At 38.8% G+C, this 27,991-nt stretch overlaps 1 protein-coding gene across 1 annotated transcript; it reads right to left on the reverse strand.

Moving 5' to 3' along the window:
- Positions 1 to 37: 37 nt before the first annotated feature.
- On the reverse strand, positions 38 to 27,982 carry LOC140362574 (voltage-dependent L-type calcium channel subunit alpha-1D-like). The gene is made up of 47 exons (XM_072448657.1): positions 27,312 to 27,982; positions 26,462 to 26,646; positions 26,248 to 26,355; positions 25,369 to 25,508; positions 25,130 to 25,275; positions 24,474 to 24,626; positions 23,361 to 23,557; positions 22,985 to 23,088; positions 22,752 to 22,894; positions 22,380 to 22,448; positions 22,239 to 22,302; positions 22,134 to 22,160; positions 21,832 to 21,992; positions 20,658 to 20,883; positions 20,065 to 20,272; positions 19,655 to 19,775; positions 19,094 to 19,166; positions 18,953 to 19,016; positions 18,081 to 18,135; positions 17,898 to 17,994; positions 17,680 to 17,809; positions 17,526 to 17,585; positions 17,153 to 17,259; positions 16,940 to 17,027; positions 16,399 to 16,506; positions 16,024 to 16,076; positions 15,798 to 15,944; positions 15,103 to 15,304; positions 13,611 to 13,769; positions 13,422 to 13,532; positions 13,262 to 13,345; positions 13,161 to 13,181; positions 12,949 to 13,077; positions 12,811 to 12,876; positions 12,651 to 12,742; positions 12,018 to 12,177; positions 9,194 to 9,321; positions 7,715 to 7,811; positions 7,483 to 7,585; positions 7,284 to 7,385; positions 7,058 to 7,182; positions 6,209 to 6,546; positions 4,994 to 5,254; positions 3,889 to 4,292; positions 2,233 to 2,336; positions 1,332 to 1,661; positions 38 to 503 (listed from the first exon to the last, which is right to left on the reverse strand). The coding sequence occupies exons 1-47, from the start codon at positions 27,328 to 27,330 to the stop codon at positions 297 to 299; spliced, it is 6,276 nt and encodes a 2,091-aa protein (XP_072304758.1). The 5' UTR covers positions 27,331 to 27,982; the 3' UTR covers positions 38 to 296.
- Between the last annotated feature and the right edge of the window lie 9 nt (positions 27,983 to 27,991).

The raw sequence follows: 27,991 nt of genomic DNA on the forward strand, positions 1-27,991 counted from the left end.
TTAATGATAAATTATTTCAAAAGTGAATCATCTGTATCCGAAGTTCATAAACGTTTATTAAAATTCAAAATCTCTACTTATTATCACCATAGAGATACCTAACAATATGTAGGTAAAAAACACACAAATTCAAGTAGAATATGGAAAATAAATTGCTGCACTCTGTTTTTGGCATTCATAAGGTAAATCCTCCAGATACTTACCAAAACCCATAACAAATTATTTAAGTTTGACACTCTGGTCTGGTCCTCTTGTGTCGAGTCTGTTCTTTCAGTTGTCATACTCTGTTGTCGACTTCAGTAAGAAATCACACAGTTAATTTCATCGGCCAGTTCCTCCTCAAAGCGGGACACTGACCGACTGGCTCCTCGGGCGATCAGGTCCGTCGCGGCGCTCTCCATCTCGTTCAGATTCATGTGACACGCCTCTGCGATCTCTCGCTTCGCAAAGTTTATAAATTTGGGGTCCCGAGCGTAGATGCCAAGACCCTCGGAGATCAAAATCTGTTCGACGACAAGAACAAAGAGACTTATACATTTTAAAACAGAAAAGAAACATAAACAATCCGTTGAGCAATAAAAAAAAAAACATGTATAATGGAGTAAACGCACGTTGTATAAAAGGTTTTGGATGCAAGTTAAAACGTCTTTATTTCTAAAACATTGTCCAGATGACGACCTTTGAAGCATCACTCCTGGACAAATGAGGGTCCAGACTGACTTGTTTCTAATAATACACTTTGGTGCCGTTTTAATGGTGAAAAGACTGAGATTAGTTGTAAACATTTTATTATAGAAGTGTTGTCAAGTACTTTTTACTCTTCTGCCATTTTACAATCTAGGAGCAGAGGTGGGTAGAGTAGTCAAATATTTAACTCAAGTCAGATAGTAAAGTAAATACTGTTACTTCAAAATAATGATACTCAAGTAGAAGTACAAAGCACTGCTCCTGGAAATTACCCAAATAAGATTCACAAAGATTTAAGGAAACTACTACTCAAGCAATAGTAATTAGAGAAGAGTTACTCTAAAGATGTACTTATAGTGGAAAGAGGAACCAAAATTGTACTAAAGTTAAAAACAATAGCCGACTGTTACACTGCAAAATATATTCTAGTAGAAGTAAAAGCATGGTGTCTGAAAACTACAGTGTGAAGAGCTTTTTCTTGAAAAAGTTACTTGATTATTCAATGTAACTGAGTAAATGTAACTGTGTACTTCCCATCCCTGTCTAGGAGCGTATCATTTATATTGTTAATTGCATGAATTCCCCACATTAATTTAAATTCAGCAACAATCATACTAAAATGTCTAACAAAAACTTTGACTCACCGACTCCACCAGGCTGTCTGCGCTGCCTTTGTCTATATAACTATGGCTGACAGGGGGCAACCTGGAGCTGGTGAAGGTGCGTGTCTGACTGGGATACCACCCCGGGGTGCTCCTGGGCGGGAGACTGGCCGACCCGCTGCTCCACAGAGGCTGGGACTTGCCCGTGGCCTCGTCCACCAGGAGCATGGGGGTGTAGAGCAGTTTGCCCCTGCGACCTGACGGGCCCATGTGCGACGGGACGGGAGTGGCACCAGCTACAGTCGTGTTCGCCCAAGAAGCGGAGGACAGGGAGGAGACGCTGCTTCGCCGAGAGTCAAGGCTGTGTTGAACCTTACATAAAGAAGGGGAAATGCTTTTTTAGTACGCAGCCATTTTAATCGAATCGACAGCAGTAGTTTCAAATCGTTAAATATCAGCCTGGGCTTTGTCAGTAAAAAGCATGTTGTTTTATGTTCAGATTTTGGAGCAACACATTTGATTTGTTTGTGCTTGTCTAAAATTGACAACAAGTTTTATTATTATTGAGAGCTATATTTATTTGTTATTGAATTAGAAACAACTCAAAATGAAAATTGTGATGGATCAATACAACTTAAAAAAATCTTGACTTACAAATTGCTTATCCCAAGTAAAAGGACATACATACATAGCACAGTGAATCTCAATAGTTTTGCTCTACTTGTAGGAAATAATATAAATAATAATATTAGTTATCCGTGTGTATTAAATGTACTAAAACAGGACGTATAATAAGAATAAACCAGATCTATTTAGGACCATTCCAGTTCTGAAATCAGGCCTAAATCAGTCAAGAAATGTTCAAGAACTTAACTTAACTGGAAGTCCGAAACTTATACCATATACTACATGTACAAAATAACGAGTGTGTTCAAGAGTTTACCTGTAGGCGAGATCTGGAAGGAGAGGGGTTTGTTATAGGTGAAGGGAGCTCGTCTACACTGCTCTGAGGCCGCAGACACTGGAAGTTAAAGGCAGGCTTGCGACCTATGACAAAAAGTAACAAAAAGACAGCTAAAACAGAGCAAACATTCAAACATCACACATCATCATTTAATGTCTGTGTTTTTTTTTTAAGTACACTATATTATTTTTATTTTTTTTGATGGGCCTGTAAAAAAATTATAATAATATAATAAGAATTAAGGTCTACAAAGCGTCATGTAAGTGTAATGTTTCAATCAAATGTTTAAGTCCACAATAAAAATACCAATATTGTCAAAATGATACTATGGAAAAGGTTTGACACTCGATGCCACAATGATAATTAAAAACACTTTACAATACTACAATACAACGTAATGTCCAACCCAAACTAATAGTAGTGTCTTTAATGTTAATGGTACTGGTGTAATTCTGCGGTGTTAAACCAAAAAATGCCAAAATAGGGACCAGTATTAAATCTGGACTACATTAGACAACCCCATCAACTCTTGCTCTAAAAGAGACCATTTCTGACCCTGACCTTCATCAGGTACCATTTTTTATCCACTGGAAGAAAAGTAGTCACATAATCTTTGCTTCATAAGTAAATACATCAAAACCAGCGACTAAATGACACTAGGGCAAAGGGCAAAGAATGAGAAACTACAGCAAGAACTATTTTTTATGAACAAACACATTGATCAGCAAAAATGATAAAAAATGATTCAGAGTAATTTAATTACTCTGTAACAACCAAGTAATTTGGTTTACAAAGAAATTCTAAACAATTTACGCAACTCTTATGACTTTCAGTAGCAACTTCCCGTAAAACTGCAGTGTAATATAAATGATCAGAAGTGTTGAACGTGGAAGGAAGCGTAAAAGATGATTCATGAAATATTACTCCATCGTCTAAAAGTCTGTATTCAACAGTTTTGAATGCCTTAACAACAAGTGAAGGTTAAACAGCACTGTCCTGGAGGGTGAAATGAGCCCCTTCAGTCCTTCCATTGTCTTTTTAAACAGACTAATGAGTGAAAATGTACAGAAAAGAGCAATTGGGCTGAAAACACGACTGAATGTTTACACAATTATGAAACTAATTATTTTATATCCCACATAAATACCTTTTTTCAAAGTTAATTTATGAACTTTACAATAACGTTTCACACATTTGCCTTTTAAAAACGTAATGTCGATATCGGCAAATATCGGTTATGTGCCACAAGAGCAACACAAATAATGTTTATCGTTATTGGCTGAAAAAAATAATACATTTTGCACAATCCCTGCGTTTGACCCACGAAAACTCTTCCAGGAGGAGAAACAAATTCATCTCCATCTCTTTTGCCTTCAGTAGTTTCTGTACTTTCACCATTTAAATCTTAATGATTCAGAAATGTATCAAGACAATTACAGTCACTATTCAGGACAGGTACAATCTTGTCTCATTTATGTCATTTATTTTCTGTTTTGATACTACTTTTGGTATTGATTAGTATTTGGGTATTTCGTGACCATCCTAAATGCCAGTCCAGTACAAAAGTCAGGAACTCTACTGGACCCGGAGTAGAGTTAATTGCTTTCTAAACGTCGTCCTAGGAGACAGCGTTACCTTTTGGTATGGCAGGCAGCAGTCGTCTCCTCACAAACTGCGCGCTGCCGTTCTGATCGTTGGCGTATCCGTTCCCAGAGTAACCGTTGGTGCCCTGCTCGTTACTCAGAGTACTGCCGTTTCCATTGACGCTCACGTAACTGCCGGTTTCATTGTAGTCCGAATAGTCATTACCGTTGTATCCATTGGTATTGTACCCGTTGGGATAAGGACTGGGATAAGGACTGGGACTCGGAGCGGCACTTTCTACGCTCATGCTGGCGCCGTTGAATCCGTTGCCGATGAAGCCGTTGGGGTTAGACGGCTTGTAGGGTATTTCTCCTATGCTGCTCGCCCGGTCCAGACTCTGGTGCTGGAATCCGGTCTCCGTCGGAGCAGGGGACACGGCCTCAGGATATCCGCACCTAACACACACAGAGAGGGTAAATAAATATACAGGGGGGATTAAATAAATGAATGGTTGAAATCTATTATGTGTTTATATTTATTCATAAACCTAGTAGCAAGGCAAGTCAAGTGTAGGATTTTAGCATGCACAAGTTCACAAATTGAACTGGGATGACTTTAACTTCAATATCTTCAACTTTCAGACTCAAAGCCAGGAGTTCATGCAGCTTTCTGATTGGATAACTGGCATGACAACCAAAAACAAAATCTCTAAACCAACATTTGAAGAAACCAAAATTGTTTGAGTCGGGAACATCAATGGAAATAAATAGTTCAAGAAACATCGTATAAAATGTCTTCATATTTGAGCTGTAGTTGCTTAAAGAAATTCTTAGTCGACTAAAGACTTGTCCTGCCGATCAAATAGTTGAATAAAAAGGAGGCATGGCAAAAAAATCTGATCCAAACTGAAATCACAAGACCACAACTGCACCGTAGTTCATGCAAAAACATTTTTTTATACAGAATAGTGCTGGGAAAACGTGTATTTATATGTAAAAAGGACAGTTTAAACTCATGATTCACTAACATATCTTCAGCTAACTCAGATCCTGTCTTCTCATTTTTGCTATTTTCCCATAGAAATCATTAAAATCTAAATAAATAAATCACTGATACAAATCGAATAAGACGTTGTCACCACATCAGTGTTTTTTACCTGTCAGAAGCTTGACTTGCTGCATCAAACTCAATGTGATGAACCGGTTCCTGCACCTGCACCGGTTCCTGCACCGGTTCCTGCACCGGTTCCTGCACCTGCACCGGTTCCTGCACCGGTTCCTGCACCTGCACCGGTTCCTGCACCGGTTCCTGCACCGCTGCGGCGGCTGGTGGCTGTTGTGGGGCCGGTTCCTCCACAATCGCCATAGCTACCACTGTTTCAACAGGCGGTGGAGGTGGAGGAGGCAACTCTGTCATCCTGTGTGGATTTTGAGATCATCAATGCACATTTAAACTTGTCTCATATGACAGTATTAATCCCGGAGAGATGACTGAAATTCTAAGTGCTAAACTAGAACAATCACATACATTTCAGAACATTTATTAAAGTCTAAAAACTACAAGGCCCTTGTGTTTTATTATAATGAGACAGAATTATTTATTATTTGTATAGGAAACTGGATGTAGCTTTCACTCTAATATCAATAATAATAATAATCATGTAATCATCTGTGACGAGTTGGCCACTGTCCAGGGTGTACCCCGCCCAAGGCCCGAAGTCACTGGGATAGGCTCCAGTCACCCGAGACCCCGAAAGGGAACAAGCGGTAGAAAATGGATGGATAATAATCATACGACACATTACTTTTTTAAAAGTAGATAAAAACTAAATAGATATTTAGTTCCCATTTTAGTTAGCCTATCTTTAGATCTATTCTCGTCCACTTAACTCGATTTAACCAAGGTCAATTTCTAGTCTGACCCTGGTAATTCCTCAAAAGCTGAAAACAGTATGAGGTGGTACTTACTGGAAAAAGTTTGAGAACCTCAAGTCTGTTCATTCTCAAATAATATCATTCTCAAAATAACTTTTCTCGAGCAGTCAGTAAAGCATGTTCAAAGTTAAAATAAGGTTCTTAGTATAAAGTATTTACAAGACATTAATAAGCACTAGTTATTTGTAAATGCCCTTATAAGGCATTTACTACAATTTGTAGATAGTTTATGATACCTTTAGTTTGTTAGATGTTTATTACAAATTACAAAAAGACGTGGGCATTAACAAACCATTACAAAAATGTTATAGGAGCATTCATAAGTTGCTTATAACACTATTTTGAATAACCAAGTGATAAATAGTTGTAAATGCCTTATAAGCGCTTATAAACAAATAACTAGTGCTTATTCATGCCTTGTTAATAGTTAGACGTACCTGGTGATGGGCAGCGGTTCAGACTTGACGGGTTGTACAGTGACGACGCAGGTTCCTGCCAGCTCTGATCCAGGCTTCTCAGCGTCATGGAGACCGGTCACCTGCTCTGTGATCACATGGTCTGTCACTGCGTTCCCATTGGCCGGATTGTATTCAGGCTCCATAAACACTGTCGTCTGCTCCACCAGGGTCTCGATGGGCGGCAGTGGCGTGGAGGCAGGTGTGGTGGCTCCACTGGCGAACACGTCGTCTCCGTCCAGTCCCTCCTCGTCCTCCAGGTCACAGGCCATCGCCAAACGCATCTCTGGGGCCAGGTCCTGCAGGGAGCGAAGTCCTAGCTGTGAAGAAGAGAAGAGCAGGGTTTCAGACGATCTCAACATGCTGAAGTGTTTCTTTTGTTCATTTATTTAAAACTTTTTCTATAATAATAATAAAAATGAAATAAAAAATACAGGAGAAAAGTCTATTGCAAAAGCAGCTCCCAGGGTTGAAAAACTTGCATTCGTTTTGTAGAATTTGCCACAACATTTCACAAATGTTGAATGGATTCACAAACTTGTTGATTTTAAAGTTGGAAGTCATTTCAACTGAAAATACTCAACAACAAAAAAACTCAAACTTTGGGCCAGTCTTTGTTCCATGTGGATAGGCCTAGTAATTAAGACATACTGTATAAACTGTATATACAACAAACCATGTATGCAGTTTTAAGGCATATTCTTCCATCAAATCCTTTTATAGTCTCCCTTTGAACATTAACATTATATATAATTGAAATACTGATCCTACATCTGAAAATACAACAAAGTTTAAAAAAAAAAAGTATGTATTAATATTTTTAAACTACACCTGTAAAGCAGCGGCTTTGTCCTTCCTCTTTGACTTCCTTTCCCGTTCCTTTCTCTTTCTGAATTTTTTGAAGTAGTCCTGAATCAAGAAGCTGGCATAAAACTTCCCACAGGTCACTTCATCCCCTGAAAAGAGAAGAAAAATAAAACATGAAGCACACGTTTATTTAGAGTGCATTGCATTACACCAAGAACCAGTCTCTTTATTGTGTTGTATCCACATGCACCTCTAGGGGGGGGAATAACTTCATCTATGAGTTTAGGCTTAGTTCGTTTCCAGAGCTTCTTAATGATAAGCTTCAGCTCCTCATTTTGCTGGTCGATGGCTCCTGAGAAAGGCAAAGGGAACACATTCATTGAAAAGATTTACAGAAAGTGTTAAAGAGGGATTTATTTGTGCATTAGGTTTTGGTTTCTAAATCAAACCTTCAGTCTTTATCTTCAGTGATGTTCGAACCAGAGCAAACAAAGTGGCGCTAAAGGTGACTGTGCCATCAGGATGAAGAGGGACATTCATAGCGACCAGCCTCTGTAAAATAATATACATACATTTAAAGTAAAGTAAAAGTAAAGGACCATATTGTTCACTGCAACAGAGCAATGCTTCATAGACCCACATCTTACCTATTGAAAAAGTCAAATGTAAAATGTGACTTACCCTGCAGCAAACACGATGTGGACACATTTTTCCAAAACCCAGAGGCGGCTGAATCCTGCGCAGCATTGTTACCAGTTCTATGTGTTTGATACGACCCCTGCAAAGACAAGAACAACCTATGAATATCAAAGTTATTGGAGAAAATGATTTGAAAACGCTGTTAAAATGTAGAGGGAAAAGCAGTGTAGTTTGCCAGCGAGTGAACACAATTTTATTTCAGTAGTAAAATTATACATAACAATTAGTGTAGTTGGAGATGTAATCGCTAACTTAGATTCGGGAGCAGGACCAGGCCTCAACCTCTTACTTCCCCAGCAACCACACCTCCACTCTTTAACCACGCCTCTTATTACCCAGAAGGCCTATATATGCAGAGGCCAATCCCAGCATCTCTTGTCGTCTCTGCTCTCTCGACCCCACCCTCCCACCCCATGTCTCTATCATCGTCACCTTAACACATAACCATCCATGGAGGGGGTGGGTTCTGAATCGGCTGGGCTGATTACCCGAGACAGAGCCCCCATCCTGAGTCTCTACCCAGCAATCTCATTGATCTCTCTCATCGATCTCTCTCATCTCATCGATCTCTCTCATCTCATCGATCTCTCTCATCTCATCAATCTCTCTCATCGATCTCTCATCTCATAGATCTCTCTCATCGATCTCTCAGATCTCTCTCATCTCATCGAGCTCTCTCATCGAGCTCCCTCATCGATCCCTCTCATCGATCTCTCTCGTCGAGCTCCCTCATCGAGCTCCCTCATCGATCTCTCTCATCGATCTCTCTCATCGATCTCCCTCATCGAGCTCCCTCATCGATCTCTCTCATCGATCTCTCTCATCGATCTCCCTCATCGATCTCTCTCATCGATCTCTCTCATCGATCTCTCTCATCGATCTCTCTCATCGATCTCCCTCATCGAGCTCCCTCATCGATCTCTCTCATCGATCTCTCTCATCGATCTCTCTCATCGATCTCTCTCATCGATCTCTCATTGATCTCATCGACCCATCATGACTTATCAATAAACATTCTTTCGTATTTCATTGTTGTGGCGTGGTCCTTGCTAGTGAATATTAACAGTCGACATTGATACATGAGACATTAACAAAATAATTAAAAATGTGTTAACATCGTCATTGATAAGGTTCAACAACGACTGAAATTCCTTTTGATTTCTTATAAAAATTGTTTCAGTGTTTCCCATTAATAAAAAAGGCTTTCGTATCTATTTTCTATATTGTCTAAAAACAGTATATTTTTTACTACAAATTATACTTTTTGCGTCTTGTGAAATCATAAATCTATAAATGTCACTATAATGTAAGAAAAAAAGATTATTATTACATTTACTTCAAAAAGTCATTTAAAAATAAACAATAATATCAATGAGTCACTGAGCAGAAATCTGTGAGAAACTGACTGATAAAAGGAATAAAAACTCAGATTCCACATTCTCAAATGGACAAATGTCTTACGTGGCCTCCGGATCATAGTCGGACCAAATCCTTTTGAACTCGTCCAGGTGGTGCGTGCCGAGTACAGTCCAGTCTCGGGTCAGGTACTCAAAGTTATCCATAATGACAGCAATGAACAAATTAATAATCTGGAAACCGGAGAACAGAGGCGTTAATTAGTCAAAGTTTAAAAATACATAATGTTCAAGACAAGAAATTAGTTCAAATCTACCTGTAAATGTCTTGATTCAGGTTCATAACGGCTCATAAAATTAACAATAAAGGCGCTTTTTGTTGTTTGGAAAATTACACAATGACACTTTCTGTTCATTTATTTTTTGTTTATTTAATTGTTTTAATTATAGATAAACATATTCAATAATCTAATTTTGCACATCTCCAGATCAAATTGTATATATTTTTTTGTATATCTCCCCCTCTAGTGTACAGTGTGTTTTATTTGCATTAACCTTAAACATTTTCCTAACCTTAATCTAAATGACATCTCTGTTCTCTCTGTAAACTTCCCTGTAAATATCCCTGTTCCTAAAGTCTGCGTAAGCTACTTAAGTGACCAAACATTGCCTCTGCTCTAAGTATAAGTCACGATATTACCACTACTGAATACATTTACCACACAGGTCTAAACACACTCTGTTTTCGACCTCACAAGTGGAAGACCCCCACAGAAGGAGAATGTGAGACGTCTGAAGAGTGAGCGAGCCAGATGTTGCGGACACATGTGTCACTGCTTTTCAGGCGTTTGTAACCTGGCAACCTGCATGACTTTCAACACACTCTTAACTTTTAAATGTGAGACTGTTGAAGATCTATCTCTTGTAAAGGGTGGAATAAATGAAGGAACTTTGCCCATAATCCGTCTAATATAAGAGCATGTTGTTCTTATATTTCCTAAAATGAATTTCTTTGAGCTTCCTAGAACAGGCTTTTACACTGAAGTGGAAATATGAGAGGGCAGAACACACATTTAAACTGCTACAACCGCTTCAGCTGTAATGTGTAATGCTGTTATCCAGCTTCTGTGTCCGGTCTGGTCTGTACTGCAGGAGTACACTTCATGAACAGGAATTCATTTGTTCCAAAGTCAATACACTGGAGGGCTATTTCGAGGTTTCAGATCACATCACAGCATTCCATAGGCCTGTATATTTTATATGTGATGTTAACTCTGTCAGAGGTGAATCTGACTGAACTGACGGCGTTGACAAATTGAAGGTTTTTCTCTTATAAAACATATGGTGGACAGCAGTTCATTTTGTTGTTCAATTTGTGAGATGATTGACCTCAATAAAGGCTTAAAGTCACTCTAGTATTGTTTTAATACCGTAAGTGCATCTTAACGGATGGCTCTGAACTCCAGGAAGAATATCAACATTGTTTGTCATAAATCTCACAAACTTAAATCGTTACCAGACTATGAGTTGTGCTGAAGGAAAGGATCCTGTAATAATAATATTAATGCTTGATTGCCTGAAGTTTACCATAGTCATTATTTTTAATATTTAAAGCCTTTCATTTCATTTTATTCACAGGTGAACACTCTGAACCCCAAAAATATACTGACTTTATGAAGCCCAAACATTTGCATCAAACATATCTAATAATCCTTTAGATTTAGTTTGCAGATGACGTAATTTGACGTGACCCCTCAGTACATTACATAGGTATGGACACCGGCCCTCGTGACCCCTCAGTACATTACATACGTGTGGACACGGGCCCTCGTGACCTCTCAGTACATTACATACGTGTGGACACGGGCCCTCGTGACCCCTCAGTACATTACATACGTGTGGACACGGGCCCTCGTGACCTCTCAGTACATTACATACGTGTGGACACGGGCCCTCGTGAACACTCAGTACATTACATACGTGTGGACACGGGCCCTCGTGAACACTCAGTACATTACATACGTGTGGACACGGGCCCTCGTGAACACTCAGTACATTACATACGTGTGGACACGGGCCCTCGTGAACACTCAGTACATTACATACGTGTGGACACGGGCCCTCGTGAACACTCAGTACATTACATACGTGTGGACACGGGCCCTCGTGACCCCTAAGTACATTACATACGTGTGGACACGGGCCCTCATGAACACTCAGTACATTACATAAGTGTGGACACGGGCCCTCATGAACACTCAGTACATTACATACGTGTGGACACGGGCCCTCGTGAACACTCAGCACATTACATACATGTGGACACGGGCCCTTGCTGAGTCTGAACACTCAGTACATTAAATAAGTGTGGACACGGGCCCTCGTGAACACTCAGTACATTACATACGTGTGGACACGGGCCCTCGTGACCCCTCAGTACATTACATACGAGAGGACACGGGCCCTCGTGACCACTCAGTACATTACATACGTGTGGACACGGGCCCTCGTGACCACTCAGTACATTACTACGTGAGGACACGGGCCCTCGTGACCCCTCAGTACATTACATACGTGTGGACACGGGCCCTCGTGACCACTCAGTACATTACATACGTGAGGACACGGGCCCTAGTGACCACTCAGTACATTACATACGTGTGGACACGGGCCCTCGTGACCACTCAGTACATTACATACGTGAGGACACGGGCCCTCGTGACCACTCAGTACATTACATACGTGAGGACACGGGCCCTAGTGACCACTCAGTACATTACATACGTGTGGACACGGGCCCTCGTGACCACTCAGTACATTACATACGTGAGGACACGGGCCCTCGTGACCACTCAGTACATTACATACGTGAGGACACGGGCCCTCGTGACCACTCAGTACATTACATACGTGAGGACACGGGCCCTCACCAGGTAAGCGCAGAGCATGAAGAAGCTGATGAAGTAGATGTACGACAGGTTGCTGCCACACGAATACTCTTCTCCAGGTTCATAGTCAGACTCTGGGTCACAGCGTCTCCCGGGCAACGCTGCCAACATGATCTCCTGCCACTGCTCTCCCGTCGCACACCTGCAATCACACCTTTTCATCAGAAGATTCGACAGAGCAGAACATTCAATATGTAAGAGAATTTGTTTATCAGTTTTAAAATCGTCCCACTGGAGCGTCACTGACAGCCAAGTATCAGGACCTCCTCATCAGGAAGCACCTAAACACACCAAACTGTACAAGCTTGTACTTAACAAGAATGTACAGAAGGATTTGATTGATTATTAAAGTTGAGTGGTGATATTTTGTAACACAGCCTTTGAATCACTTCCTTCTCTCGTGATCAATAAAGTTAACAATTGGATCTGAATTGTTGTGGTTGAAATAAGACAGAGTGAAGAAGTTTTCAGCTGCCATAAAGTCTCACCTGTCACCCAGTCACAGGGGTAGACCACCCAAAAAACAATTCTATAACAAATCCATTAAATGTGGACAGTACATACAAATAATGCACTGAAGACATTATATAATATATATCGAGCACCTACACTCACCTGAAAAGCACCAGAACAGCCATGAAGAAAGTTTGGAAGTTACAGTTTCGGTTGATTTCAGTTTCTTCATCGATGGCCACTTTTCCAAAGGTCTACAAGAAGAACAATGAGTCCAAAAACCCAGGAGAAAAGTACTGCACATAATAGAGAACCCATGTACCTGCATGCCGATAACAGCGTAGATGAAAAAAATCATGGCAATAAGCAGACCAACATAGGGCAGAGCCTAAACAGGACAAGAACATGAGTTACAAACTGTCGCGTTGTGATGTGTTTTGTTTGTTGACGTCAAAATCACCTGTAGAGACTTGACAAACGTCCAGAGAAGAGTTCGGATGCCCTCTCCTTTACTGAGCAGCTTCACCAAACGCAAGACTCGGAATAAACGAAAAAACGTGATGGACACTTTGCCACTTTCACCTTTGCCCTTCAGGATGAGAACAAACGACGTTAAAGCCGTATGATTATAGATAAAGAAATGATTTACATTTAGAAGAGCGTCGTGCTTACCTCTCCATGCCCACCTCCTCCCTGTACCCAAGAGAAATTAGTCAAAAGTGCATTCAAAATAAGCAATGTACAATTTGACTTATGCGTATAATTCGACTTACACTAAACTCAGACACGGCGATATCCAACACGCTCCCCACGACAATCAAAGCGTCAAAAGAATTCCAGGGATCGATGAAATAATGCTATACACACAGAAATCAACACAATATTACCAAAAACAACATGTCTTAGTGTTATGAGGGTAAAACGGAGCCTCACATGAGCCCGTAGTGCCATTAACTTGATGATCATTTCGAATGTGAAGACCACGGTGAAGATCATGTTGAGGATATCCATGACAGAAGTGAAGAGTTTGGACTGCTCATAGTGCTGAAAAAAACAACAAATGATCATTTTAAAAGTGGCGTAAATGAATATTTTGCCTCCGTTTGGATGTGAAGTCTGTACCTGAATAGCCAGGGTCAACGTGTTCCCAAGAATCAGGACAAACATGATGTATTCAAACTGGCTGGAGTTGATAATTTTCCAAAATTTGAGCTGTGATGGATTCTTGGGGATGTAGATTTTTATCGGCTGGGCTTTGAGAGCGTAGTAGACACACTGGCGCTGAGTGGGGTAAAAGCAAGAGTATTAAAGAGTATTACCGGTAAATGAATTACAAGACAAAACACACCATTTGTCAGTGAAAAAACCAACAAATACATCATAATTCAGAATGAGCGTTTTGATTTGAGCTGTAGTCGAAATGAAGACATTTTTGTTCGATTCAAACTGCACTCACAAAACAAAAAGCAACTATTTATACCAAAACTGGGCAGAAATAGTGCATTAAACTCATGATTCAGGTCCAAATCCTCCATTAGCGCACTCCATACTTTTTTCTTTCTGTTCTAAATAAAAAATAATCAGTCGACCAATAAAAATGTAGGTCAACTAAATCGCCATTATTGACCAATTCATTGACAAAATGACAAAAGGCTGGCATGCATAATTTGAGCAGTTTGCATGTATGTGTTTCTTTAATTATTAGACCAATTCTCACTGGTTTTAAAGTGCCTATGACAGGTCGAACTACTCGTTGAACTAAGATGCAGTTAAGATAAATATAATTTGAATGTAGCTTAAAATTATACAAATTTTATTCCAGAATTGCTCATTTATTAGGTTTATAATTTTACTTCCGGAAATGACCCAGCACCACAGGGCCGAAGTCCATCTAATGTCACAGGTTTTTTTATTCGACAAATAAAAATATATGAAAGCACCTTTATCTAGTTCAATCAACGTTTAGATGGTCAAAAGAAAAGTAGTTTTTGTGGTGTAAATTATGCATAATCTGACTGTGTGTTCCTGGAGTGACGTAATTTTGTTAAAAATTGTCTACTTTTCTACACAAAATGCGGCTTGATTGGTGTAAAACTATCATTTATCTTTACAACAGGTATAAATACACTAAATAAAGTCAAAGCTAGAAAATCATAAAACCTTGTCATCATGTGCACTTTAATGTCAGCAGTATTTCTCCAATTATAGTACGCAAAATACGCAAATATCCTCTTTTGGAATAGTCCTTGGTTCGAACTGGTAAAGCAATTGAGTGGTCCTATTTTAGAACCGTTTAGTCATTGTTTAAACCTAGAATAGTAGTTTAAGACCTGGTTTAGATCTGGTGGTACTTGGAGGGCCAAGTATTTGGTACTCGGTTTTAAAACGTTTGGGCAAAAGCAGATTGTACATAAGATATTGGATAAAAAAACATCCATTCCATTGGCAGATAATTTAGCTTTGAAATCACATAAACCAAATGTTGTATAATTAGTTCAGTTTAGTTGCTTTGCCATTTGTAAATAAACAAAAAACACACATAAAATCCCCAAACAAATAAAATTCTTGCTAATGTTGAGTTTATAAATTGCAGCAATGTTTGAAAAAAGCTGACCTGATTTTTGTTGAGTTCACAGTTTTTAAATTCAGCCTCTCCTTGCTCTCGAAACGTGATGATGACAAAACCCACAAAGATGTTCATCATGAAGAAGGCGATGATGATGATGTAGATGACGAAGAAGATGGAGATTTCCACTCTGTAGTTGTAGATGGGGCCGCGGTTTATGGCGTTGGCGTCGATGGCTCGGTACAGCAGCCTTTGAACAACAAGAAACAAAGCACTCGATTCAATTTAAAGCAGAGAAGTCAGAAACTGGCTAAAATATTATCGCCCACACATTTGGTCAAAGATGTTGAATTATGTTTGATTGAATTGCATGGAAAGATGATTTATTTATGTACATTATGTTTGTATTTGTGTATCTGTACGTATAATGGCATTTATGTAAACTCACAGCCAGGATTACTTTAAGAATTTTGACCAAAGAACAAACTATAAACTAAATTAAATGAATTGCACGCAACTAATATTGGATTTTAAGTAAACGTGTGAACCAAAAACCTTTAGAAATTATTAACAAGAGAGAAAAAATAGTGTTTGTTTTTTTCAACAGATTTGCTATTACACAAATGATTTCAATAATTTGTGTGTGTGTATGATGTGACATTAATTTCACAAAAAACAAGTAAATGAGTGGTTTAAGTATTTGTTGAATTGGTTTATAGATGGTGTCAGCGGTTGCTACTCACAGAGGCCAGCCTTCAAAGGTGGAGACTGTGAACAAAGCCAGCATGCCCATGAGCACATTGTCAAAGTTAAAGTCACTATTTTCCCAGATTCGCTCTTTGACCATGGGGTGGGCCATATCTCCATCTTTGTACACCACAAATGTTCCCCTGAAATCAGCCCAAACTGTGTCAGTAAAAAGCGAGCAATTATAAAGAGAAAATACCAAATAAAAACGTAGGGACTGACTTGCATTCGTCGGGTGTGTGTTTGGCTTCATCTGTGCAGCTGTAAAACCTGCCCTGGGAAACACAAACATATGGACAGATTATAATCGCTTCTGATTATGAGCTTGATGTTCAAATGAACCAACTTTCTAAATGCTTGTAGATGTTAATTATGTATTATAATACCGTTGGCTTTCACTAGATAAGGAGCTTTATTACTATTCAAAAACTAGGAATGCGGTTTGCTCTGCAGCTGTAATTAAAACGAAGAAGAGGAAAGGTTACACAGTGCAGCCTTAAATATTATAATATTGCCATGTTGGTTTACACTTTTATGGCAATTAGTAGGAAAATCCTTGTCAAGCCCTCAATACAAAGGTCTCAGTTAAAAGCGTACTTTGAAAAGCTGTACTCCGATACAAGCGAACATGAACTGGAGCAGAGTGGTAACGATCAGGATGTTTCCAATGGTTCGGATGGCCACAAACACGCACTGCACCACGTTCTACAAAAAGACAAAAAGACAAAAAGACACAAGGTTAAACATTTGGAGATTCATTGATTGATTTCAGAAATATCTAAATAAAATTGCACAAATATTGAACCAGGTCATTTGGATTATGGACCATGTAACCAATGTTCTACAAAATCAACACACTACACTGAATATGGACTAGGCTCTTTTAATTTTTAAGTAGTTACTATTAATAAGTAATATCCTAAATAATTTGTATTATTAAAGTAAGATGATGGGTTTAAAAGCCTTTACTTTACATGGGCGTGACAGAAGTGGTCGTGGTAATTAAGTGGAAGTACAAGTAAGTTATAAGTTCTTCTCCACTTATTGATTAGAGGGTAAATGTAACTTTTGAATGAATGTATCAAGATTAGATAATGTCACAATATTAGTAAAACATAGAAAGCTCCATCATATCCACCTTTAATCCTTTGGCTCTGTTGATGGCGCGCAGAGGCCTGAGCACTCGCAGCACTCGCAGAATCTTCACCACGGAAATGGCACTTGAGCTGAACGAAACAAAACATAGCATTTAAATATATATATATATATATATATATATATATATATATATACACGTATATACATATATACAGTATATTGTGAAAATAAATAGTTAATTGAGCTAACTCACTGTAGAAAGAAAGAAGTGAGCGAGACACTGACGACCAGCAAATCCAGGAGGTTAAAGGCATTTCTACAGAAAGAGCCCTCGTGCAAAAAGGCCCCGTACACCAACACCTGCACAAAGACACAACCAGAAACATGAAACCACACAACAGTTAACCAGACAAACACTCTTTAAAGGCAACTGTTATGATTTCTGTGGTTTTGAAACAGAAGCCAAAATGGACATACAGAATATTGAGTCGATATGTATCAATATTGAGATTTACCGTTAACAAAATATAAAATAATGATCAATTTATATCTTAGGTTAACTGAGTAACTGAACCAAAAAAGTGACTAAATACTAGAAAATATATCTTCTTTTAACAATGTTTTACCTTTAAGACAATCTCAACTGTGAAAACGGATGTGAACACGTAGTCGGCGTATCCGAGTACCTGAAAACATGCAAAAATATGTGCAATTAGGAGGAGAGAAACAGCCATTGGACAGACAGTATGACATGAACTGAAGAATGATTTGAACTCTTACAATGTTTCTGAATGAGTGAGATTTGATGGGGTCCTCAGCAGCCAGAGAGATGCTACTGAGGATGATGAAGACGAGGATGAAGTTTGTGAAGTACGGATGATGAATGAAGCTATGGCAGGCAACACGCAAACTGAGCACGGGAAAACAAATAATAGGAACATTTAAATAAATATATTCCGAATGAGTACGTCATGATTATGTCCAGATCCAAACATTACCAGTTTTTCTTTCCTAAAATGAAAAAGGAACTTCCATCAGGGATCGGTACGATCTTCTCTTTTGGTCCTGAGAACTCTTGTTTCATTGGAGCAACTCCTGAGAGTAAAGAAAAAAGAGAGAAACGGAGTAAGCAATCATACAGACAATACCATCAGCAAATCAGTCGACAAAGTACACTTCACCTTCAAGGCCCTCTATGGCCCTCAGCTCCTCGTCCTGCCAGTCATCTTCTTCATTCTGAGTAGAAAGTCATAGAGAAGATCATAAAGATCCTAATAATAATGAAAAAACTATTTTGTATTGTATTTAAGCAATTCTAAAGCAATTTTCAGACTATCCTATGACCAAACATTGCCCACAAGCCGGACATGGTAGCCCAAGCTTAGAGCTTATCCACGGCATACCAGCTGACCAAAGGGCATACCAGCTGACCAAAGGGCATACCAGCTGACCAAAGGGCATACACAAACTCAAAGCCACCTGCTGACCTGGCCTCAAAGAGGAAATTTACTTTTCACCTTTTTGTAAAACACTTGTACGTTTATGGGGCAATACTTTTCAGGGTCTTTTTGCATTTTGAAAATGTGTGCTATTTTGCACTATAGTTTATAATGTTACAGTGTGTATAGTATGTTAAAAATGTGCCTCATGTGGTGTTTTATGCCAAAATGGTTCGTAAACTATAGGCTTAAGTTAGTTTGTAACAGCTTAGTATATTATTCCTGTGTGCTATGTTTTCATTTTATTTGTGTTCTTGTGTTGTCTGATGATGTGGGTCACATGACCTACGCATTTAAATAGTGGTCACAAAATAAAATAAAAGCAAAAATCTAAAGCTAGAGCCTCGGGCCGTTGTTTTCTAGCACACAATCTGACTTTTTATATTTCTAACACGACACATGCATCTAAAAACTCTATAAAGACATGGCTTTGTATGAAATATGATTACTGTTTATTATTGTCATACTTATATTGTTGTAGTAATAGTAGTAGGAATTCTACATATGCCTTTTATAAAAGAACATCCAATAATACAGTAACAAATAATTCTTACCCCTGTGTCTTCTCCTTCTTTCTCGTCATCTTCATCCCACTCTTCCTCCTCGTCTTTTTTCTCTCTGTGAAAACAACAACAGCATTTTACAACCCTCCATATTCATAAATTCTGCAGTAAAGCAGGTATAAATCCACTTACTCAACTTTAGTCTTTCCACCGCCGCCTGCCAAGTTGTCTACAGCGATAGCCAAGAACACATTCAGCAAGATGTCTGGTAAAAGAAGTTAAGAAGTGTATACCTCTGGAAAGGCAAAGCAGGTTTTTATCAAATTGCATGACAAAATTAAAAGTTCAAATTAATAGTCTCAAACATAATTGAATATAAAATAATGTTTTTGTCTCATTCTACTCTCCAGACCCTGCTGCATCGCTGCTGTGTCCTGGGTCAATCCAAAATAGTTTTACACATACAAACACTCTCTATTTTAAGTATAAAGTTGTTTTGAAAACCTTGAAAAATATTAGGCCATTGAGCTTTGAACAAAATAATATAATAGGACAGGGCAATTTGACAAACAAAAGTAATTCAAATGTGTGGTCTTACACTAGCTCTGATACAAATTAGAACAACATTTTTTCTTCACATTGGATACTTCAAATGAGTATAGTTTCAGAAGTGGTTTTAGTGTCAATTCTGGCATTAAACAAATACAAAAATGTTTTACAATCTTAGTTGCAGGTAGGTTGATGGAAGGATACAGTTGCCACAGACGAAGAGGATGACAAAGTAAATGCACACCACCATGTTGGGGAAGATCGGACCCCCGTACGCCATGATGCCGTCGTACATGACGGCGTTCCAGTCTTCTCCCGTCAAGATCTGATGAAAACGAAGGTGCACTTTTACTGGCTGAAGCATAATAAAGAGCAGGGGTGGGTAATATTGATGGTTTTATGAATTCCCCTGAAAACAACAATCAGATAATACTTTTGCAGTCCATTAGATATGTGCTAAAATGTGGGTAAATGTCTATTAAGTATTACACAAAAGTGGAATGGACTGTAAAACTATGATATGTTGTATACCTGCAAAACAATAATTTCTATATATTATCTTATATCTTATTTGTTGTCCACCAATGATAAGGATTTATATAAACTGTTGTAACCTGGAAACAAGTGAGCAGGGCCTGAGGGAAGGAGTCAAAGGTGCTCCTCTTCATCTGCGTTTCATCGAAATTGAATTTGCCGCCGAACAACTGCATGCCCAGCAAAGAAAAGATGATGAGGAAGAGGAAGAGCAGCAGCAGAAGGGAGCAGATGGCTTTCATGGAGTTCAGCAAAGAATTGACCAAGTCTGACAGCGCGGCCCAGTGCCTTGAGATGAAAGAATTAAAGAAAAGAAACATATAAAGAAAAAGAAAAGAGAATACAAAAATGATTGACAAGGCTTCAATAACTATAGAAGGGGCAAAAGGGCAGTCCATTTGAATTAATTATAGTGTACTAAAACAATATAATCAAAAAAGAATCCATTCATAAAAGATTAAAAAAGAGAGTTTGTTTCATGACTTCTGACGATGGCCTAGAAATAGCTGTATTAATAAAACCAATTTTTAAAAAACAGCTATAGATTGTACTGAACTTCCATAATATTATCAAAAAGAAAATCCCCAAATTCTTTAAGTGTACATTTGTGTTAGCTCCATCATATCACAGTGTTTTTCCTATCCGTTCTCCTCTGAAACCTGTGAGTAATTACCGTGTCATTTTAAAAATCCTGAGGAGACGGATGCAGCGCAGCACTGCAATGCCGATGGGAGGAATAACTTCGGACTCGACAAGGAGGAGCTCGAGGATTCCTCCGCACACCACAAAGCAGTCGAACCGGTTGAACAGTGCCATGAAGTAGATCTGCAGTCCGAAGGCATACATCTTCATCAGCATCTCCAACGTGAAGAGCAGCAGCAGGACCTTGTTGGCTCGCTCTAGATGAAAGAAGGAAAATATTTGTCACTTTTGGAGGAAATTGAATAGTGTAAAAGTTGTAATGATAATAACATTTAACAACAACATAGTCTCAAGTAGCACCTTTCCAGACACAAAGAAAAATGTGTGCATTATTCATTCATTCTTTAGTGGGAGAAGTGGCCAATATATCAAATTATTGATCATATATTGTTTTGAAGATGTGCTAATTGTTTTACCTCAGTATATCATTGGAAAAAAATAATAATTAAATAGATATTTATTTATTTTTAATCTCTACTGCAAATAGAACTGAAATGGAACCAGTCTCTGTAATGAAAGAACCTGTCTTGAAAGAACGTTGTGTAGCCTGCGCTCTTACTGTTCTAAAGCACAACACACAGCTGAACCTGAGCCTTGACCTGCACTAGCTCTGACTGCAGGTGCTGAGCTTTAGTAGGTTATGGATTGGATTTAGGTGTAGGAACTGGCAACACAAATGAGAGACTTGTGAGGCTTTCTGATTGGAGAATGGTCTCGAAAACAACAAATAAGAACATATACAATGTCGAAATCATGTCCAAAGTTTATGTCACTCAGAATAAATTAGCATTCAAATTGTTACCAGCAAAAGCTATATTTGATTTCAACATGTTTATCTTGTCAAGTTTAAATGAAAACCTTACATATGGTTTCTTTAAACCTCAACACAAATAGATATTTTAGCACATTTATGGTGGATTTCTAAAATATCTTCTGAACATTGTTTTTGAGATACTCAAAAATAATACCGGTACAGAGATTTCCATTTTTGTCAATATCTGTAACCACCAGCTTCTTTCATTCGACCCAAGGATACAATGAGAGGTGAGACTGAACCAGTAAAAACTACAGTTTATGTGGGATCTTACACAAAAAACATAAACATCTTGAAGTCAAATGTTCATAATTCAATTACAGACTCTAACCTTGCATCTCCGTGAGCCAATTGGGCTGTCCGTAATGCTCCGAGGCACTGGCCACTGTGTTGAGGAACACCAGCAGCAGCACCAGCCAGTAGAAGTTAGTGGTCTTCACTGCCACGCGACAGTTCTTCCTCATGGTGTGGTTCAGCTGACACAACTGGTCACTGCATAGGAAACATAAAGTAAATGATTGAAATGATTGAGAAAATACATCAACAGATCACAAATAAACTGAACTAAAATAAAATTCACTTCTTGTTTCTATTTTATTGACAATTTTTTTTACATAGTAAGAATCATCTTACCAGAAGCTATTGGCCATCATCTTTGCCCTTTGGAGACAAAAAATAAGCAGTGTTCACATTTTGTTCCAACATAATAAAAAATGAAATATTGTAAAGTGCTTTTACATGAGTGAAGCACAGAAGCCGTTGTCGTCATCGAGGTAAGCGATATCATCATCGGAGTCAGACTCTGCAAGAAAGAGAGACAAGAACAGGCTATAAAAAGTACTCATTTAATAAAGTGCTCCAAATATCTATGATACATACCTCCACCGTCCTCACTGTGTTTGTACCAGCCAAACTTCTTCATCATCTTTTTCTTAGCAATTGCAGCACCTATGAGATAGAACAAGTAATGATGTAAAACTTAATAATGGGCAGACTCAAATTAGGTTAAACTGGGAAAGTATAAGGCAAAATGATCAGTAACTTAAAAGCGGTAATACAAAAAGCGAGAATAAAAAAAAAAAAACGTTATAGATGGACAGATGATAGATGGATAAATGATACCGGTAGATGGATAGATGGACAGATGATAGATGGACAGATGATAGATGGATAAATGATAGATGGATAGATGGATAGATGATAGCATGATAGATTGATAATTAAATAGATAGATGCAGCTGTATGGCTTACGTTTATTCCCTTCTTCGTCCACATCCTCTGCTTCTATGAGCCAATCCATGTAGCCCACCATGTCTTCCTCCATTTGTTTACTTTCTTGAGCTTTTTGCAACTCACCACGAGCCACAGCTTTTTCTCTTTCTTTGGAGAACTCTCTGGAAATGAACCAATTTAAAATGAAATGTACGGAACATTATCATTACCGCAAACGCAAATGTTACGCTACAGAATAAAGAATTACGCACCCGCTCAACACTCCCAAAACAAGATTGATAATGAAAAATGAGCCAAAGATGACCAGGGAAACAAAGTAAATCCATGGTATCTCTTGGCCAATGGCATCATTCATCTACAAAGGAACACACATTAGTTATGGGGAAAAAAAACTCAATCTTGACTTTACAGCCCAGTAATAGCATGGTAATTGGATTGTCATTGCATTGTAACTGGGAAAATTAGGAATAAATGTATTGTACAGAGCCACGTTTATATTATTACATAAGAAATACTGGGTTATCATATAATCATTAGGTAAAGTAGCATGACAAATGTGCTTTTTCATCCTATTACCACGCTGTCATTGTGCTGTGGAGCAGAGTGTGACAGAATTGCTGGCAATACCCAGTAGAGAACATCCGTCCAGCCCTCCATGGTGATACACTGAAAGACCGTCAGCATAGCAAAGAAGATATTGTCAAAGTTTGTGATGCCACCGTTGGGACCCTCCCATTTACCCCTGCATTCTGTGGCATTGCCATCACAGAAGCGCCCACTCCCAGCAAACGCACACGGGGAGGGATCATCTTCTATAAAAAGACCTGTCAAACAAAAGGTATAACATCAGGACCTCGTGTCGCTTTAGTCAGTACAGTAGAGTACAGTACATACTCGCACACGTCACACACACATTAGGATTGGGCCTAAACTGGGCATAAACCTGGAACTAAGGGTGCGTTCACACTTACTTCCAATACTTCCAAATTGTGATTAAACCAGGACTGAACCCATAACTAAACATGAACTAGATCAGAACTGAACAAAGACTAGAACAGGATCAAACTAAGTCCACATCAGGACTAAAATCTGAAGTGTGAACGCAGCTTAAATCTGGACTAAACCCAGGACTAGAACAGGATCAAATCAAGTCTAGACAACTTTTTAGCTCACTTAAATCTTTATTTGAACGTTTTCATTTCTATATTTATAGGTATTTTAGTAGCGGTTTGCTTTTTAAAAAAAAAAACACTTAACAACAAACCCAAGAAACAAGAACAAGACCAGAGAGAACATAGCAGACAAAAATCACAATAAAGGACATCCAGATAAAACTAAGACACCCAAACTCCAAAATAAACATCCCAAATAGTGCAAAGTCAGTCAAATTTGTCCAATTTCAAGTTAATTCCAAATGTGATCCGTATGTAGGTTTAAACCATTCTCAAACCAGGATCAAACCAGTGTGAAAGCAGAATATTTTTTGTAGAAGTCAAGATTAAGGCTAATGATACATTTAGCAAATCAAATATCAATCATATCAATCAATTCTATTGCTTAGTGGACTGGCGTTTTGTAATAAATACATTGAATTATGATTATAGTTCATATTGTTTATCAAAGCTTGGATATTTTCCCCACTCGTCCCATCTGTTTGGTTTAGTTTCAATCCTCCTAAATACCATAGTTGTAGTAGTAAACATTAATGTCAATACTTCAGTAAATCTGTAGAATACGCACCAGACGTTGCGGAGAAGCAGGTTTTATGCATTCTGCCAATGAACAGCTCCAGTCCAATGATGGCATAAATGATGATGACGAACATGACCAGCATTCCAATGTGAAGAAGAGGGACCATGGCTTTCATGATGGAGTTCAACACAATCTGTAAACCTGGTGAGACATTTGAACGTTTTAATAAACCAGTTTGGCAAAAGTCCACACAGTGTTCCTCTTTTTTTTCTGTGGTGACTCTTTATAGACCAGACACTGTAGCTACGACACAGCCAGTAACCAACAAATTCTGTAATTTAACAACTTTGTATCTTTCAACTTTTCTAACCAGCGTCACCTTAACTTATACTTAAAAAACGACCAACATTTTTAATCCACACAGAACTCTCTCTTCATAACTATTCCTTCCCTAAATTACATACAGTATGAGACCAGTGCCGTGTAAAAATGTGGGGATCAATTTTACCACAAATAGCATTTCAATTTCAAGCATAATTGTTATCCATTTTGAGGACTAAATTATCCATCAATATATTCTGCTGAAAGTGAATGAGTTATTTTCTCTGACAGTGGCCATTAAACTGTCCAGGCCATTAAACTGTCTACACTTATATCATTTTCTGTATTAATATTCAGAAAGCAAATGAGGCTCTGTTACATACTAGGCACTCCTGATACAAGGCGAAGAGGTCTCAACACTCTGAAAGCTCTGAGGGCTTTGACATCCAGGCCGCCCGGTTTCCCTGCAGCATGATGTGCCTCTCCTGGTTTATGGTCCGTCATCCCCTCCGCAATCACACTGAACAGACTGAAAAAAAGACACGCAAAGTCAAATATTCAACCGACGTCAGATGCACTGCTCATTTAATAGTGACGGTATGATGCAGTTTATGTACTGTACCCAACAATGACTATAACAAAATCCAGTAAGTTCCATCCGCTTCTGATGTAGGCGCTGGGGTGCATGACTAAGCCGTAGGCCAGAATTTTTGTAAAGGTCTCAATGGTGAAGATGACAAGGAAAACATACTCCACTTGTTCCTGAGCAGAGAGAAAAGTCACATGGTGAATTGTGCAAAGTTTTTTGTGAGTGCATGACATTTCCTATGCTGTCAGGTTTGGAAAGAGAAGATAACGTGCATGTTGGGCTTTCTGTCTGTGTAATCATGAGTGGCGCCTGGGCTCGGCTCGCTGACCTCTTAACCCACTGCCTAACGCAGGCTTAAGCCTTTCAGCAACTCTGCTTCCTTAAGTGTAATAATTCGTCTCACTTATACCTCGTTTTACTTCCAGCTCAAATCCCTGCTTTGGTCTGCATGTCTGACTATTGCCAATTGAGGTAAATACAAATACAGAAATTGGATAATTAAGAAATAAGTCTCCATCAAGACGGGTGTGGTCAACTATCAGCTTAGCTTCTCTGCAAAATCCAATAAAGGGATTGTACAGCCATCTAACCCTGAGGGGGGTTTCCGGAAACCTTATCAACTTAAACTTTCTCTCAGCAGTTTGGCCTTTGCACCATGGGACAATGTCAATATTGTGTCTATATTCTAAAATGTAATATTCATAAGCATTTTAATTTTTGATTAGCAGAGAATTTATTTTGAATTGAACAGTTTGTTTGAATGTTTGTGATCAAATACCATTTCAAACAGTAAAAGTCATCGAACCCTGATGTCAAACCTTTTTCCTGTAACCACTACATTGTCTGAATTGTACTTCAAGAAATCTCCCTCAGTAATATGTCTGAGCAGCCAAAATATATGGTTCCTCTCACCAGTTTGTGATTGGTGACATTGGAGTCATCATCTGGGTAAGGTTTGGTAATTCCCATAGCAACACAATTGGCAAAAATTGCAAGCAGAATGAAAATATCAAAGGGCTTGGAAATAACAGTTAAGGCCATTATAACTTAATATCACATTTCAACAAGACAAATGCCGTAAATATATGAAGATTAGTGCATTAGTGCAGAGAAGAGAAGGATATTTCCACTCCACAAGGGCCAGGGCAGCCATGCGGATGGGGTTGCTAAGGGTGAGGCAGCAGAGAGCGCGGGGGGCCCGGAGAGCAGACTTGTTTGCCTGCATGGCCTTCTTGGCCCCACCCGCTCTTTTTCGGGCCGAGCCAGTGGACCCCAGGGTGTCCGACTTTCCTCCATCCCCTCCAACAGGGTCTGCAAAGATAACATATCTATAATGTAGCTGCACAAATGCAGACATGTAGAAATGTAGCGATGACCCAAATCACTGCAACAAGAAACAAGAGGCCACTCCACATTATCAATATTATTGTTTATTAAGCAAATGTGTACATTGTGAGATCAGTGAAGTTCTATAAAAAAAAATGTCATGGGTCACACTGATGCTTTATTAGGCATATTTATACCTTTTCAAGTCCCACCTTTTTGGTTTACTAAACCTACTCTTTTGAACATATTATATTGGTGTTAACAATGCTTTATTCTGTCTATGCTTTGTAAAGTGTCCTTGGGTGTAAAGAAAGATGCTTATAAATGAAATGTATAAATATTATCATAATTATTGTTATTATCATTATTTGAGCAGTGGTTTACTTGAGGACAGGTATTCTGTGCTGAAGGTCTCATACAATAAGACCAGATGTGACCTAGTTCTTTATCAGCACAGGGGCACTGAGCTCTATCCCCATGTACAGGCCCAGGAACACCTGTTAAATAAGCATACAGCAACTGTTAACAAGTAAAAATAGGTGAGACAGTACAAAATAAATAAAAACTTCACCAGCAGTTAACTTTGTGCGATAAAATTGTCTGTTGATTAAAATTCAACTCCTCTACAGAAAGCACAAACAAGTGCTTACCTTTCTTTGCCCCATCCATGTCCACAGTTTGGTGAAATTGTTGTGAACTTGAATAAACAAATAATCAGCTACTTGAGGGAGCTGTAATATTTGCCCGTTCACATATTAAAAATGAGACATTTTAAAGACACGAGCAGGCACTTATTCCACATCCCCACGAGGAGTGCGGGTGGACAGACCACATGTCTTCGCTAAAAGCCAACATGCAAAACAGAAATCCAGTTGAATGCAATAAATGTCTTTCAAAGTTATATCCGTTAAAACGTGTTTCCTTATCTCGTCAGGAGCATAGCGACAAGAAATATTAAAACAACCCGCTTCGGGAGCCGCGGTGGTCAGGCAGCGGGATTAAACGAGCTGAGCCGGTTAAAAGGATGACAGGGAGATCTCACAGGGGGAAGGTGGTAACGCTCCGCATGCAGACTCTGTCTCAAAGCTTTAAACAGCACTTTTATATCAGGCAGAGAAGTATATGAGCGCAAAGTTGTGCTCAATCCCACAGTAGTTTAAAGAAAAAGAACGATTCAGGACCTTGGACAGAAGCCGAAGACTGCAGGTGCAGACTAGAGCAGCAGGGGGCGCTCAGGGACTGAAAGTTCCACATTGTGAGTGGGCACTTCACTAAGAGCCACAACAAATCAGAGAAAATGGAACAATAAGATTTGATGTTTTTATTATTA

This window comes from Eucyclogobius newberryi, unplaced genomic scaffold (assembly GCF_026437365.1).
Source record: "Eucyclogobius newberryi isolate DKJ021-1_F unplaced genomic scaffold, fEucNew1.0.hap1 SCAF_17, whole genome shotgun sequence".
NCBI classification, from domain to species: domain Eukaryota; kingdom Metazoa; phylum Chordata; class Actinopteri; order Gobiiformes; family Gobiidae; genus Eucyclogobius; species Eucyclogobius newberryi.

Coding starts and splice junctions, on each gene's coding strand:
- LOC140362574 (XM_072448657.1), bottom strand. Junction 23,558..24,473: donor CTGCTTCTCCGCAACGTCTG/GTGCGTATTCTA, acceptor TTTGTTTGACAG/GTCTTTTTATAGAAGATGAT. Junction 23,089..23,360: donor GGACGGATGTTCTCTACTGG/GTATTGCCAGCA, acceptor GTTCCTTTGTAG/ATGAATGATGCCATTGGCCA.